This window comes from Gouania willdenowi, chromosome 9 (assembly GCF_900634775.1).
Source record: "Gouania willdenowi chromosome 9, fGouWil2.1, whole genome shotgun sequence".
Taxonomy (NCBI): domain Eukaryota; kingdom Metazoa; phylum Chordata; class Actinopteri; order Blenniiformes; family Gobiesocidae; genus Gouania; species Gouania willdenowi.
This window is the reverse complement of record NC_041052.1, coordinates 6836889-6854147: the sequence shown is the minus strand read 5'-3', so window position 1 is coordinate 6854147 and position 17259 is coordinate 6836889. Positions and strand designations below refer to the sequence as shown.

General features: G+C 37.5%; 1 protein-coding gene across 2 annotated transcripts in view; it reads left to right on the top strand.

The window, feature by feature from the left end:
- arl15a (ADP-ribosylation factor-like 15a) overlaps positions 1-17259 on the top strand; it is a 96469-nt gene that overhangs the window by 37447 nt on the left and 41763 nt on the right. For both annotated transcript variants that reach the window (XM_028456895.1, XM_028456894.1), the window contains exons 2-4: positions 5079-5223; positions 5881-5940; positions 12740-12948. In XM_028456895.1, coding sequence (XP_028312696.1) covers positions 5079-5223; positions 5881-5940; positions 12740-12948 — 414 coding nt within the window. The remainder of the gene's footprint in view (positions 1-5078; positions 5224-5880; positions 5941-12739; positions 12949-17259) is intronic.

Below are 17259 nucleotides of genomic sequence, written 5' to 3'. Positions count from 1 at the left end.
TATTTTTAATGTCTGTAACACAAATTCCAGCTTTCATCACCAAGTTCCAGATATTTTTGTGCCATATTGATGTTTTTTTCTAATTAAAAATAAGAAAAAATGTTAAATGTAAAATTTAAGTTCTGTTCTGGCACTCTATAATTCTAATAATAATATCTGATCCCATTTACATCTGGAAGTTTGGATAAGTTGGTTAAACATCTGGACTTGCATAACTATAGATTACAAAATAAAGGATCCAGAAACCTTTTCTTGGCAATATGTCACTTTGATTTTTTATTATTTGTACTGTATTATTGTAAGAATAGTTCTGCATTTGGAAGAGAGGGGACTGTTTTTTTTTTTTTTTTCTTTTTCGGAAAGGTTGGAAAGACATTCCTGAGCAAAAATGCACTCAAATAGTTTTTAAAGCTTTACCACAACAGCCCTCAGGTATGTTTGTTGGCCTTGTATCATTTTGACGGTTCCAAACTTGAGGTACTTTACAACCTAGGCTCAAAATGAACCAATCCGTACAAACCAAAAGCTTGTTGTTGCGTCTTAATGTGGAACATGCTGTCAGGCCTCTATCTCTTTTCCTGTCCTGTGGTGTTCTAATGGTAGCCAGACACTGCGAGAGTGAAACTTGAACTAGTCTGCTCGGATGATGCGGCTTCCCTCTAAGCCACATTTATTACCCCTAAAAATACAGTGTGGTTTTTTAGAAAAGAACGTGGCTCCTGTTCTGTTCGGCAACAACATGTGAACTTACAATATGATGGGTTTTTTCTTCTTGAAAGGTTTTGTCTAAAACTTATTTTGGGAATGATTAGACCGATATTAATATCTGATATCGGTCCGATATCAGCCAGAAAACGGACATCGGATTTTATCGGACGGAATCTAAAATCTCCGATAAGTTTTTGTTGTTTTTGTCCCCACTCTCAGTTGTTCACGCCATATACTGACAGTAAAAAATAACTGAAGTGAACTTGAATTGTTGACTATTGTTTTCTGTTTGAGTGACATCACTTGATCAAGCCTTTTCTAACATTCCACACTACAAAATAAGTAATAAAAGTATGTATGGTTTGTGCTATCGCATCAGATTGATATTGGTATCGACCAACACTCAAGGCTGCATTATTGATCTGAAGTGGAAAAGTTGTATCGGAAGTGTATCGGAAGTGGAAAAGTTGTATTGGGACATCCCAAGTGACTTTAGGGCTCGGCAATTTTGCCTAAAAAAAAAAACATCTCAGATTTTTTTAAAGAAAAATTTGAGTTTTTATTCGCTTTTTGATTATTATTTTTTTTCAATGCACTTAAAAATAACTTGAGACAACAGATATATTGTCAAAAGTGCAACTTTATTGCTGTGATTGTCCTCAAGAGTTAAAATCCATAGAGCAATCCCAAAATAAAAAAGTAAATGTGGCTCTGTCATTCAACAATTTCAAGCTTTAACCCAGGTTTAAGCAGCAACTTCACAGTAGCTTCAATTTTCTGATTGAGAAATCAGATAAGTAGTTTATAACATATAACTTAACAATTAAAAAAATAATAAACTCTTCCCATAGCATCTCAGCGTAGTGTGAATAAAAAATTAAACAAGCCTGTGGCACACATATAGCCTACCCAAAGGGTAAACAAATGTAAACAAAGAGGGGGCTGGCTCATATCGCGCTACGGTGACCCACAGGGAGGAACGTGAAAAAGTCCGAAAAAACTGGTGGGGTTTGTTCTTTATAGTATGATTGTATGCACTGAATAAATGTAAGTTAGTGTTTTTTCTTATCAAAGTTGGCCTCTATCATCCTTATCAGGAGGTCCTCTGTCTCTGTACTATGGCAGTAGATTAGGGTGGACTACCTGGATCTCCAGTTATATCCGTTTTCTCTGTTATTCTTCTTTTTTGTATGCTCCGGAAGATTGCAAGGATTTGCACTGTTGGAACTCATGGAGGTTCTAAGTTGGCTTCAAAATACATCTCTTGGCAGCAAGAGAGCAAAAATTCTTTTCAAGAAATGTATTGAAAACAATTCCTCATCAGCTGATCAAAAGTTTAAGAGCATAGCTCAAAAAAGCCCAAAACCCCCTCAAAACACAAATTAAAGTGTTAAAAAAGGATTCAGTAACGAGTGGCTCCACCATTCTTGCTGATTACTTAAAAAAATGGCCTCACCATGCTTGATGTGTTCCAAGAATTCATGGGAACGATGCTCCAAGTGTTGAAGATTGCATCACGTAGGGAATCCGCTATCTGGATCTGATATCCATCTTTGTAAATCTCCCTTGCCATAAATCCCCAAATCTTCTCAATTTCCTCCTTCAGATTTAACAGTGCAAAATGCTAATTTTTGAAATTTTGTTACTGGAGTGTATATGGAAAAAGAGTCTGGCTGCTTCCAATTATTGTAGCAGTGTTTCCTAAAATCAAGCAAATCCTCTTATACTACCAAAGTGAGGTAATGTCTAGGCACAATTAAAACGTGCCTAATCCTATAAGAGGCATCTAATCGATAAAGTCAAGAATTGCCAGACTTAAATGGGAAGTGTGTTGGCAGGAGCTTTTGCCTTTTCCTAATGCACCGATGACCAAGCAGTAAGTTATAGCTCATAAAACTAAAGCCCTTTTGTTCAAATTGATAATGCCTTTATAAGTCAGTAAGTTCCTGCTGAATGAAATATACATCTCAGCTGTTGGTCTGGAGGCCTTGGAGATTTATGGAGGCAGCTATCATCATTTCATTTGAGCTGTCGGTCTGTCATTGACTCAACTTACTGAATCTCTAATCATTGGGTTTATGGATGACTAGGTAGTGGCATGTTTCGAGATTAGCAAAAAGCTCTTTTGACATATTTATTTTTTTCTCCTCGTCAATCTTATGCTATCAAATATGGCCAGAGATGAGGATTCTCAATTACCTTGTTGGGAATTTAGATTTCTGTCTTTTTTGTGCAAGATGTTTCACTTTCTTATTTGTTGTTTTTACCAAACTACAAGTTTTTGTTTGAGGAGTTAATCATTGTCAACAAATATCGCCTATAGCTCCAGGACTGCATTGGTTGTCTCAATGTTTTGTTTCCCCTGAAAGAGTCACTGTCTGGTTCAAAGAAAGACAACAGACGTTTAAAGTTATTCTTTTACTGGAATTGTTACTTTTATCTTTCGGGGAGGTGAGCAGCAGTTAATGCTGGTGGAAGAGAAAAAAAAAGGCAAGACAGTCGCAGTGTGACCTCATCTGGCCAGGTTTGTTAATACGCCCCCCCCAAACCCGCCACCCCCTTCTGATATGTGTGTGTTTCTGATCTTTCTGTTTTCCTGCGAAAGGAGAATGTTTCCTGTTTGAACAGACTGCTGGGTTCACCTAAGAGTCGGGGGGTCGGATTGCTTTGCCGACGTCTGGTTCTGCTGAAGCAGATTCTCTCGCAGCTCCATCGAACAGCAGCTTCGTTTTGGTTATGTTATTGGGTCGTTTTGTTTAAGACTTTAACGGATGTAGCCGATTATTCGATTGCCTTTTCATGTTATTAAGAGATCCACAATGTTGAGATAAAGTCTAATTTAACCTAAACACTAACCTAACACTATACATTTTTATCAATGTCCTCCTGAGCTAAACTAGAAATTTGTACTTCTAAACACGCAAAAGGTAATGTGTCTTCTGACCAAACTTTACTTTTTATTAGTCTTTGAACTGAATGTGTTGAAGAGGGGTCATCCTCTGACACGAGCAGCCAAATACCCCGTGTTGATGCTTTCCTACCTGAAACGTGATACAGTACATGGGTGGGAGACTGTTTGTTTGTATGCGTGTGGGCGTCCGCATGCCCTGCCTTGTCCAGACGAGTTTCTGTCTCACCAATAAAAGAGATCTCTCTTTTTTAGTTTGGGATACTGCTTTCCGCACAACGTTTAAAGATCTCGTTCACGGTTCACACTGCATTTGCCCCTTAATGTCTCACAGCAGGCCCTCCGTCTCAGGCCGTGATTCATGGAGTGACAGGTATGTCTCTGGTTGCCATAAGGAGCCAATCAGACAGGGTTCATAGGCAGACAAAAACATGTTGGTCCAGCCCCAGACACAAGCATGTAGTTCAAACATTTTCATGCATGTCATTTTGCTGCAGACAATTGCTTCATATTAGAATTTTTATTTATAAAAATCCATGTTTAGTCAATAGGCAAGGTAAAATTCTTGTTGCACTTCTTTGCAGCAGAACAATTAAAAGCTGCTTCACTGTGTTTGCTGTGAACTCAGGCTCCACTATACAACCAATAGTTGTTCTTTATCGTTCTTTGCATTTTGACATTGGAACAGGGTCAAACATTTAAAGGCAGTGCTCAAATTTTACTTGAAGGATTTTTTTTTTTTTTAATTTCCAAATTTGTTAACATGGTGACTAAACTTAATTTGCCTACTGACAGGATTTCTTCAGAAAGTTTGTCTGAGATTAATATAAATGGCCTATCTCTCTTTTTCAATACAGAAAATGTGCCAATGAAGGTGATATCATGACGTAGACCAGCATCAAAGTCATGAAATAATTAGATACCAAACAGTAAGGTCGTTTACCGGCTTTCTGTGAAGTGTCTTGCGATAACACGCGTTATGAATTGACGCAATACAAATTAAGATTGATTGATTAGTTAATTAGTTAATTTTGAGACGTAATGGGATCTTTCAATGGCAAAATAAAAAATATAAAAAACAAGAATCAACAGAAGAAAGTTCATTTCTAGTTCTAAACATATTTACAGTGTTTTTTACATTTTTTTTGTCTCTCCCACAAGGTTATTCTTCTCTGCAGCGTCCATTACGATTACATGCAAATGGGTATATGCAAATTAGGCGATGATGTCATTTAGCGACTTCTAGCGCCTTTTGGGACAGCCAATAGCTACTTTCCTTACTGAGGAGTTGGCAGCACTGGGCACTTTGTGGAGGTTTGTGCTTTTTGAGCGCTTGTGGTTTTTCTAAGTATCTCTGCAGTGTGCTTAGTGTGTTACCCTTAGTGTGTACAATTTACTCCAATAAAACTCCATCCAAACTTTTTGTTTTTAAATCCTCTCCTTTTGGTTTTCTTTGTTTCAGTGTTTTCGGGCACTGTGCTGTAAAGGACCGCCGCCCCCAAGACCAGAGTATGATGTTGTGTGCATCGGCCTGACAGGTGCGGGAAAGACCAGCTTGCTCTCACGCCTCTGCAGTGAGGGCAGTGACGGGATCGTGCCAACAACAGGTGTGCATGTAACATTTGCTTTGGAGCAAAATCATTATCTTGACGCACCCTCAGCATCAATATCCATTTTAACTTGTTTGCAAGCATCTGATTTCCCTTTATACCTCAGAGACATTTCGGGTTAATTTTAGTTACGATCCAAAAACCTGCACAGGGTAACTAAATTTGATATTTTGAAAACTGTTTCTAATGTTTCTCATTCTGTTTGCATTTTCATCTTAGGACAGTAAATCTTTCCTGGAAGTTTTTTTTTCTCATGCAGTTTCCTTCTATTTTGCCAATGTGAAAACAAGAGCAAACCACATGTTACATTAGACCTCAGTTATATCCTCTTCTAACCCCTTGATTGAATAAAATAAATCATTTCACGCTTGTGATTTTCATATTTTTTAACTTCCAAATTTGGACCTCACAAATTTTTGTTTTTTTTGTGTTTATCGCATAAATATGTTGTCACTGCAACGTGTGCTCACCAGCTGCTGAGCCAAATAAGGACAACGGATACAAATTAAATAAATTACAGTACATAATTGTTTTGTTGTTGTTTATCAACGTTGGATTTCCATTGCCTTACCTTCCAAGAGTAATGTCACCAGTTCTTATCCTATTTCCTATGTTACTTTACTCTAATGATGGATTACTTTATTTTTCTTTCAGGTTTTAGCATCAAAGCGGTGCCATTTACAAATGCCATCTTGAATGTAAAAGAACTAGGAGGTAAGAAACACCATCATTAAACAATACAAAATAAGAAATAAAAAAAAAAGATTCACCCTTTATTCTTGTTTTTATGGAGTTTCTCTTTAAGCAGTCAACAAATTTGTGGTTGCATACATTTTTCACTTTGCAAAAAATGACTACTGGTATATCTTTCGAGCAGTTCCGATCAAGTGAACTGACGTCAGAGACCTGTTGGTGTTTTTGAAGGTGACTACACATTGTGCAACGCGTTATTCCTGGAAATGTTTAGCTCTCGAGAAAACCAATTTATTAAGGATGAATGATCAATGGGAGAGTGACGGCCGGCGTGCTGAATGTTCAAGATACACGGAACAAATGCAGTGGGACTCCTTAAAGCACTGAAACAAACAGCTCGAGGACATCAGAAAAATATTTACAAGAGAGCTCAAGTAATTTGTTGTCTTTAATGCACCATCGACTCATCGACAGGTGCCCAAACTAACCTACTGAGAAGACACACACTCACGTGTACACACACTCACGTGTACACACACACACACACACACACACACACACACACACACACACGCACACACACAAAGAGGCACCAGGGGACCACCAACGAGGGCACTACCAAATTTGGACACAGCGCATCGGGGGCTTTTCAGAAACAGTTTTTCTTGGACTAGGTCAAACCCAGTAGGACTGTAGTTACATTGTTGTGGTTGGAAAAACATTGAGCCAATGAATGACAGTTTTGATTTAGACGCGTTAGTATAAGATGTCCACAAAGTGAAGTATGATGAAACCTGTTTTCCACTCTGACATGCAGCTTTTTTAACGGAGGCATTTGTGCTGCTGAGAGTAGGCAAACAAGTGAAATGTTCTGATGCCTTTACTTTTTGGTAAATGTAAGTGTTAGACTCACAAACTCTTTGTTTTATCTATGAATATGTATATAATGTTGGGCCTCCGGTTTATCTTGATCGTGGAAAATGGGTGGGAAAAAACGGATTTGATGTTCTGAAACAGAAAAAGCAATCTGATTGTTTTTTTTTCATTTTATTTTATTTCTCTCTCTTTATTTAGAATCAGGCCCCAACATGATGCGGGAATACCTCACATGCATGTTTTACATCACGCATTCACACGCTTGTCTTCACCAGAAAAATGCTGATTGTATGTCTAGAAAGTGTGACAAATCCACTCATCATCTCGTTGACGATGCTGACTAGGGCCGGGACAACGCGTTGACGTCATCGATGACATTGACGCAAAATATGAGCGGCGAGTGGCTCCTCCGAGTTTCAAAAGTGCAAGGCAGTGAAGGCACGCACTTGTTCGTCAAAAGTAGCTGTTCCTTGTCCTTTTTCCTGGTGTGACCGGACGGCAGCTCGTTGAAGCGACAAGGAGGAAACACCCGCCGTGACATCAGCAGCAGCAACACGCAACACAATAACTGATGTCAAAGCCGACATTTGTAAATGTACATAACTCAAGCCTCTTGTTTTGTTAATGTCACCACTTTTAGTCAATTAATGGGGAGATAATCGATGATCAAATACAGTCGAATCAAATCGAACCTGAAAAATTAATCGTTAGATTAATCGAGGCATTTAAAAAATAATCGCTAGATTAGTCGTTTTCTAAAAAAACGGTTTATCCCAGCCCTAATGCTGACGTGATGCGGAAATGAGTAAACCCTGATACTCAATTTGGAAATTTGGAAACAGAAAATGGGAGGGCCTTATACTGTATACCTGTTCTGCTCCCCTGGTTGGTTTCCATAGCTTTGAATGGTTTTGTGACTTTACAGTAAACTCTCTGCCTCGTTTCCTACCTCCTCAACACTTTCTGTTTGTGTTTATCTTTGTGTCCCTCCATCTACCTTGCATTTCATCAATGATGCAGAAATGTCCATCAAGTAGTTACTGTACGCAGAGACATGGACATTTTTCTAACCTAATCCAGGTTCAATCACACATACGTACAGTATGTGGCTTGATCTCTTTACTTTGGCATTTCTGAGGTAAGGTAAGAAGCACTAATTAAAGGGTATACAGAGGTAAAGCACTTTCCTGTACTTCCTCTCCCACTGGAAAGTCCATTGGTTCCAAAATGAAGCTCCATTTCTTTGCCAGAAATGAAAAATGAAACCAAGCCGTGTATATACAGGTGACGGCCTGTTCACTGTACTGATGATTTTGTAAAACACTTCAAGAAGTGGAGGTGGGCAGAGAAAGTTGTCGTCAGAATGAACTACAGTACTTGGTTTCTGTTTCTGTTCATTAATTGTCTGTGTTACATCAGTTGAGGATGTGTCTTACACACTATTTATTAGGAAAATGCATTTGTTCAGTAGAGACACTGTGAGGCTTTATTTAGGGATAATAATGTCTCTTAGATTGTTTCTATACTGCACTCTATATTGGTTGAATATTGATTCACATCTCCTGTTGAAAGTACTTAAGCAAAACTAATGGTAAAGTTTGTGAAATTGTGTGTATTAGCCAATACCAATATTGATCTATTTGATATCTGATACGATATCAGCATGGATCACATACTTGTATTAGTTATTTTGTTGTGCTTGATCAAGCGATATTACTCAGAGAGCAATAGTCAGCAAATAGTAGGTATGAGAAAAAACTGATCTATTATTTAAAAAATAACCACTAGTTTAACTTAAAAATAAGAATATTCTATAATTAAATAGAAGAACATAAAAAGACCCTGAAAAAATTTTCAAATTCAGTATTTAGCTCTGTCAGCCGCTGGATAAAAAATCTGGAACAGAGTCTGGAATGAACTGTATGTATCGAGTGCTTATATACAGTGGGGCAAAAAAGTGTTTAGTCAACCACCAATTGTGCAAGTTCTCCCACTTAAAAAAGATGAGAGAAGCCTGTAATTTTCATCATAAGTATACCTCAACTATGAGAGACAAAATGAGAAAAAAAAAAAATCCAGAAAATCACATTGTAGGATTTTTAATGAATTTATTGGTAAATCTCTCAGTAAAATAAGTATTTGGTCACCTACAAACAAGCAAGATTTCTGGCTCTCACAGACCTGTAACTTCTTTTTTAAGAGGCTCCTCTGTCCTCCACTCATTACCTGTATTAATGGCACCTGTTTGAACTTGTTATCAGTATAAAAGACACCTGTCCACAACCTCAAACAGTCACACTCTAAACTCCACTATGACCAAGACCAAAGAGCTGTCAAAGGACACCAAAGCAAAATTGTAGACCTGCACCAGGCTGGGAAGACTGAATCTGCAATAGGTCAGCAGCTTGGTGTGAAGAAATCAACTGTGAAAGCAATTATTAGACAAGATCACTGATAATCTCTCTTGATCTGGGGCTCCACACAAGATCTCACCTCGTAGGGTCAAAATGATCACAAGAACGGTGAGCAAAAATCCCAGAACCACACGGGGGGACCTAGTGAATGACCTGCAGAGAGCTGGGACCAAAGTAACAAAGGCTACCATCTGTAACAGACTACGCCACCAGGGACTCAAATCCTGCAGTGCCAGATGTGTCCCCCGGCTTAAGCCAGTACATGTCCGGGCCAGTCTGAAGTTTGCTAGAGAGGATTTGGATGATCCAGAAGAGGATTGGGCGACTGTCATATGGTCAGATGAAACCAAAATAGAACGTTTTGGTAAAAAATCATCTTGTTGTATTTGGAGGGGAAAGAACACCATACCTACTGTAAAGCATGGGGGTGGTAACATCATGCTTTGGGGCTGTTTCTTTGCAAAGGGACCAGGACGACTGATCCGTCTAAAGGAAAGAAATAATGGGGCCATGTATCGTGAGATTTTGAGTAAAAACCTCCTTCCATCAGCAAGGGCATTGAAGATGAAACGTGGTTGGGTCTTTCAGCCCGACAATGATCCCAAACACACCACCCAGGCAATGAAGGAGTGGCTTCTTAAGAAGCATTTCACGATCCTGGAGTGGCCTAGCTAGTCTCCAGATCTCAACCCCATAGAAAATCTTTGGAGGGAGTTGAAAGTCTGTGTTGCCCAGCAACAGCCCCAAAACATCACTGCTCTAGAGGAGATCTACATGGAGGAATGGGCCAAAATACCAGCAACAGTGTGTGAAGACTTACAGAAAATGTTTGACCTCTGTCATTGCCAACAAAGGGTACATTACTAAGTATTGAGATAAACTTTTGTTATTGACCAAATAAGTACATATTTTCCACCATAATTTGCAAATTAATTCATTAAAAAACCTACAATGTGATTTTCTGGATTTTTTTTTCTCATTTTGTCTCTCATAGTTGAGGTATACTTATGATGAAAATTACAGGCCTCTCTCATCTTTTTAAGTGGAAGAACTTGCACAATTGGTGGCTGACTAAATACTTTTTTGCAGGACGATATAAGCCAGTCCGGATCGGGATACACCTATTGCAGTTGCATATAATTTTAAAGTTATAAATCATTGTGATTTGAGTTTGTTTTTTGAATCAGCTCCTTTTTTTCCCTCATTTGTCTTAGTAAATTATTATATTATGTATTACATATATTATATGAACGTTCCACCAAATCCAGGCCAAGATGAGGGAGACTATTGCAATAGAGAAACCGAGAGTCTGAGAGCAACTCGTCAATCTCTCAAGTGCCACTTTGTCTGATAGCTTTCCACTCCACTGAGAGGTGTGAGCAGAGAGCGAAGGAGAGGGAAAAGAAAGAAGAAAAGCAAAGAGAGTGTGAGCAACCGGAGGTAAATGTCATTGAGAGCAATTCGTCATGTTTACATTGGCCAGCCTCTCAGTTCGTCACTCTTTGGCATAGTTGCCTTACTATGAGCAACAATAACAAAGCAACAGTTCACAAGATTGAAAAGGAAGCAGGACGATGGAGTATAATTTTAACCAGAAGAAAAGGACGTCCACTAAAATCAGGAGAACATACTTGCGTCTGCAACGTGATAGGCCTCTTTGTAGTTGAGTGTACGGTGACGACAAGTTTACTGAGTCTTGTCGAACAAACACAACCACTTAATGGAAAACATGTTGTGGAAAGGACAGCACTGGTGTGAGTCAGTTTAAACACAATCTGTGTGTTGATTTAATCCTTTTTTTATAAGCTACTTTGATCTGACCACACAGTCACTTTACTCTGCTGTTCTGGAGGTGAAAATGTGACAGTTGAAGTGATTCAGCCCATTCCTGTTTGTTCTAATGTTTCCTTTTTTCTGTTGGAATACCTCAGAATGGGGATTGACCCCTTTTAGTTAACAGGAAATGAGCTAAAAGTTCTGGTTCTGAAAACAAATGAAACACTTGGTGACGAGTGGGTAATTGATGATGTGTGTATTATTTGAATCTCTTCATATATCTTTAGGGATGATAATTTATTTATTAGAAAATCCATAGATTGTCATAGATTGTGAAGTGTTTTAATTTCATTTTCAAGGGGACTTCTTGTGTTTCTTCACCAGACAAGGACGACAGTCAATGTCCTGACACCATTTTTGTTCTAGTTTGTTCTCAATATTCCTCGTGATATCACCTCACTCAACAGGACATTACATTTCGGATTGGGTTTTTTCCCTTTAAACTTCAAGATGAACATGCCATTTTTTTTGCCACAACTTTCTGTCCCTGATAACACCAGAAATGTGTTGGGAAGTCACTTTGGTAGCGTTTTTGAGGGTAAACCCAAGAAATCACAGTAAGAATGAAGTAGAAGCATTTCTTCGCAGCCGTCGACAAGCTCCACATTCCACAATGCAATGCACAAAACTTTCCTGGCAAGGTCATTAAGCAAATTTTTACAGTGGAGATGAAAACAAACTTTCGAGCATCATTTTCTACCTTTCACATCTTTTTTTGAGCAAACTATCTTCAATTTATTGATCTATGAGGCCTACACTATGATTTTAGCTCTCTCTGTATTGACTTAGTTTATCATAGAAACACTAGTATGTACATGCCTGAATTAATACTAAAGTTGGGTTCAAAGTGTCACACTCCATACTATACACTACAGACTCAATGAGTATATACTGTCTACTATCTGCTTTAAGTATGATTAGGATGATGACCATTCCCACTGAAGTATACTTCTAAGTTTCCCAAGATGCATTTAGAACCTACGACAACAAAAACCTGAAGCACACTGAGGCTAAATATCTCTGTTAATTCTCCACCTTTGAAAGTTCTGAAAAAATTTTAAGAAAGAAAGTGACCAAGTAGAATATCAACATGTGGACATTTGAGCCATAAAACTCAAACACATTTCATGCTGACTTTTCGGAGGCCCGTTATTGTGCTATTGACAAAACTTCCGGTTAACTTCAAAACAAGAGCCCTATTTACAAAAGCATTATAAAAACTAATGGAAGACAAGAAGAGATGCTTTTATTTTGAAACGGGGATGTTTGATTTTTAGCTTGAAGCTGGTCCCAGAACAATTTTATGTTCCACTCACAATGCATCATGGGGTGGTTGAGTATGACTCGTGTGCCCACCGTGCATACTTAAAAAATGTCCCCATAAAGTATACATCCGGGTATTTCTCGCATACTCAATCTTTTCTTACTATCTAATTTGAATGCACTACATACTAATTTTGACGACAGACTTAGTGTGAGTAGTAGGTTAGTATGTGATTTCGAACACAGTCATTGTCAATAGGTGAGTATTTATAGTGGGGGATTAAAACAAACTTTCAAGCAGCATTTTCTTCTGTTGGACGGGTGAAGCTGAAAGAAATACCATCGACTGTTGTTATTTTTTTTAATACTTTTATTATAACAAAGTTCCTGCCAGACATTGAGATATTTAAAGTTGGTATGTCGGTCAACAGGTGCTGATGGCATCAAGAAATACTGGAGTCGTTATTACCAGGGCTCACAGGGTGTAATCTTTGTGCTGGATAGCGCTTCATCGGATGAGGAGCTGGAAGCGGCTCGTAATGAGCTGCACTCGGCCCTGCAGCATCCTCAGCTCTGCACTCTGCCTTTCCTCATCCTCGCCAACCACCAGGACAAGCCTGCTGCAAGGGCACCAAACCAGGTAAAGCAGTCTGTTGATTGTGCCTCACATGATTCCTGACTGGTCACTTATTGCAACCTCATTTCATGAAAGAATAAATGATTCCAAGTGTCAGAAAAACATATTTTACATGGAAAAGATTCCTGCACTCATCGAGTGCTATTTGGAAAGTTTAGTTACTGTAGATGCAAATTATATCAACTTATTTCACCCTAAAGATCTCTTGACACAGTTTTAATGTGCGTTTAATGGCTACCAGTCTGTGTGTATCTGTTGTCTCTGTTAGCTGTTGGAGCACAGTGCACTGGTCAGAGGATAGAGGCAGTGTTGCACTGTCCCATTCCTATACACGTCATAATGGATTTCCTGGATTAAAATGCCAGGCAGGATCGAGCGTTATCTTCATAACACCAGAACTGAGGTGAATACATAAGGGGAAAAACTTTCTTTAATTACAGTTCTATTTATGTGCTGTAGTTTGCTAAGAATTATAAAAACATCTTAGTGGTATATTTATAATGTTAATTTGTAAGTCACTTTATTAAATAATAATAAAATAATTTAGCTTAAAAAGGATTTATGAGCCACATCTACTTCCAGTGTTCATCACTGCAACCCTGCTATTGTCATTAGAGGTGCGAGAAATGATGAATAATTGGCATCTTTGTTATTTTTTCTTCTTTTTTTTTTCCACCTTGTCTGCACATGCTGTTGAAAGTCAACACTACACGTAGTGCAGTCTTTTCGCAACAGCTATGCATGTTTTATTTTTGCTATGAAATAAACACATTTATTTTATTGCACAATTGTGACCATCACCATCCCTCCGTTAGGAAGGGAGAAAAAATCTTTATTAAAGGGAGAATATGAAAAGAGAGGATAGTGTTACATCTTAGTGAGCGAGGAGGGAAGAGGGAGTCAGGGTAGGACAATGAAAGGGGTAGGGATTCATATACATTCAGACATAATCAAATTACAATCAATGCATACATTTCCAATAATCAATTATTTATTAAATGGTAGATTACGCAAAATACTGTAGAATAAATGATATTTTAAAAGCACTATGGTTAAGCTGCTCATTTAAATTATTATTTTTTGTTTAGTGTTTGGTTAATGTTTTGTATTTTTCATAAGCAAGTATACCTGCTGCTGGTTTAATAAAAGGTAAAAGAGGTAAGTTTGTCTCCTGTGTCTGAATGCAAATGCAATGTTTTTGAAAAACAACAATTGATTTGTGGTCACTGAGAAACAAAGAAATGCTGTTCAAATCTGCTAAGAGATGCATCAAAAATCGATTCATAATTGATATACAGTCCTTATAATTCAATCAAATTTTGAGGTGCCTAAAGATTCTGACCTCTTTTCATTCATAGCCAACACCGAAGGAGACACTCTAAGCTTAAAACGTGTGAACTATAAACAGCCAGAGGTTTTGCATTTCCTGCTGAGGTCACCAGTGTAGCTTTGTTGCAATAATGTGACGCCCGCTACAACAAATAAAAATAAAGTTTCTACATTATTCTCTTGTTAGTCATACCCAGTGCAATTGGAAAAAAAAACCTCTCTATCCTCCAAATTCTGTTTTTTTTCTTTAGTACTTCATAATTTGGAATTTCTTGGCTTCAACGTAATGTAAAACGCATTGAACTTTTATTCTAAATAACCGCTGGCTTTTTGTTTAGCAACTGTTTTGCTACTCATCATAATGAGTTAACATCGTAAGCCGACTCTACTCTCCCACCCAGTCTTAGCATGATGTGATGTGTCCCCTACCATATTTAACTGTCATTGCATCCGTTACTAGAAGTATTGACTTTGCTGAACTGTTTGCAAACACTGACATGTACGACTGGCTTATGAGGATCGAGGGATGAAATGAATGACGCCTGAAGGTGTTTTCTGCGCGCTGTTGGTCAGGCTATCTCAGTTCATAATGGATTACTTATGTAAAGTCACTTATTCATGGTGGCTGAGGTAACTGATGCTATTAGTTTGATAATGTAACTGTGATTGAACACAACACAACATATTTCTTTCTATTTTTTTTTTTCATTTACCTAAAACTGGTATTTTAACATGTTTAAGGTTAAGCCCAGTAGGAGCGTATCCCACATCCCTGTAATATATATATAAGAACACTCAATACAGATTATCTGTGGTTTCCAGGTTTCTCTTGGTTTTTTGTATAGAAGCTATTGAAGGAAATAATGCAAAATTGAGTAAAAGTTGACTTATGGAATATAATTAAAAATATATTAATTTTTCTTTTCTGTAGTATATATAAGAACACCCAATGAAGATTATCTGTTGTTTTCAGGTTTTTCCTGTGTTCCTTTGTCGAATCTATTAAAGGAAATATTTTAATATTTAAATAAAAATCATCAAAGTGTTTTTCCTCTCATTTTGTAAATGTATTTTTGAAAAAGTTATTGAAAATGTAAAAACAAAAAGATTTAAAAAAATTATAAATATAATATGCATATAATCAAAAATATACAAAAGGGTATTTTAGCTAAATAAGAGTTATAGTATGACCAAATGAAGACCATCAACGTTAATCAACAGTTAATTTGGTCACGTTGCTATGCATGATCACAGACTTATTGAATATTTAATATTTATTGTGTCGGTGGTTACACTTTGTTGATGGTCCCTGTGCAACATCTCAGTGTCAGCTGCTCATAGAAAACAATGGGATATTCCCTGCTGAAATGACCAATAACTGTATTGGAGATCAGCTCGTTGCAGCTCATTGGCTATCTCATAACGGTTAGAATGAGACATTATTTGGGTCTTTACTTTGTTTCCTGCAATTATTTATCTTACTACACTATTGTTTTGTTATCTCACAATCTCAAGATAATTATCCCATTATCACGGGAAAACAAAGTCTCGTTATCGGAAACGGAGGAAAAAAATTGTATGAAAGCATGGCCCTTTAGGGCTTCCGTAGTTAATATCATTTTTCAGTGTTGACTTTTATTCAGAAGTGTTACCATGCTCGGTTACACATCTTAACGTCTGACTCATGTCTCGTCACTCTAGGAGCTTAATGTTAACTGATTCACAATCAGTCTTGGCAATGATGAAACAAAAACAGACCAACTGTGAACAAAGTCATTGGCTACCTCTCTCTTCTCTGACACTCTTTGTCTCTCAATGGTGCAGAAGTTACAGATAAAAAGTTATCTTTGGCACGTTCTCGATGACTTTCTAGGATTGTAAAGTTGTCACATCACTAAGATGAAAACAGAAAAACAGGAATTGAATGTGGGGGAAATAACTCACTAAACCAATAAAGTTTTTAAGATGTCATTCATGTTAAATGTCCACCTTTTTAAATTTAAAAAATATATATATATATTTATTCAATGGTGCTTAAATCTGCTGGAAATGATCATGTTTTCATCTGATACAGAAAACGTATTGTAAGACTTGGATAAATGAATTAAAGATCATTTGCTCGAAAAAATCATGTAAAAGGTTGAAATTGCTGCTCAAAAGTCCTATAAATGGATGCAAACAAGTGTATTTACTTCATTCTTATCTTGATTGTCTGTGGGGTTTCTTGTCGGACAAGGAGGACATTGATTGGCTTGACTCTAATTTGTTCCCAGTATTTCATGTGACATCACATCCATCTGCAAAACATTTCATTTTGGACAGATTCTGATCTTTATAAGCCCCAAAATAAACATCTGCCTTTTTTTTTTTTTGCCGCAATGTGTTTGCAAGTCACTTTTGCTGAGTTTTTGGCGGCAAACACAAGAAATCACGGTAAGAATGATGTAAAAATGCTTTAATACATCCATCTGCGGGATTCCATAATATCCCACAATGCAATGTGCGAAACTATTCCGACAGTGTCAGTAAACTGAGTGTTTTAGTGGCGATTAAAATAAATAAACTTTCAAGCGTCAATTTCACCCTTTTACACCTTTTTTGTTCAAGCAAATAATGTTTGTTTTATTGATGTTTGAGGCCTACACTGTCTTTATTTGATAAGAATAATAAATGATCATATCCAGCTGCTTCAAGGACACAGATTTACTTCATTTAATAAACGTTTGCTTTGGGTGGGATCAGATTTGAATAAAGGTTTGAGTTTGGTGTGATTACGAAACGCAAAGACTCGAGGATCAATTCCAGTCCAATTCCAGCATGTAGATTTCAAAGTGTACAAATCGGTTCAGCAACGATATTAGACTTTGTATTGTAGGCTGGCCTAACAAATACCTAACTAATAGTAAAACTCTAGACTTTTCTCTGTGCTTTGTGATTTTATGCATGATCAAGTAACAAATACAAATTTCCCATGGTGATCGTATG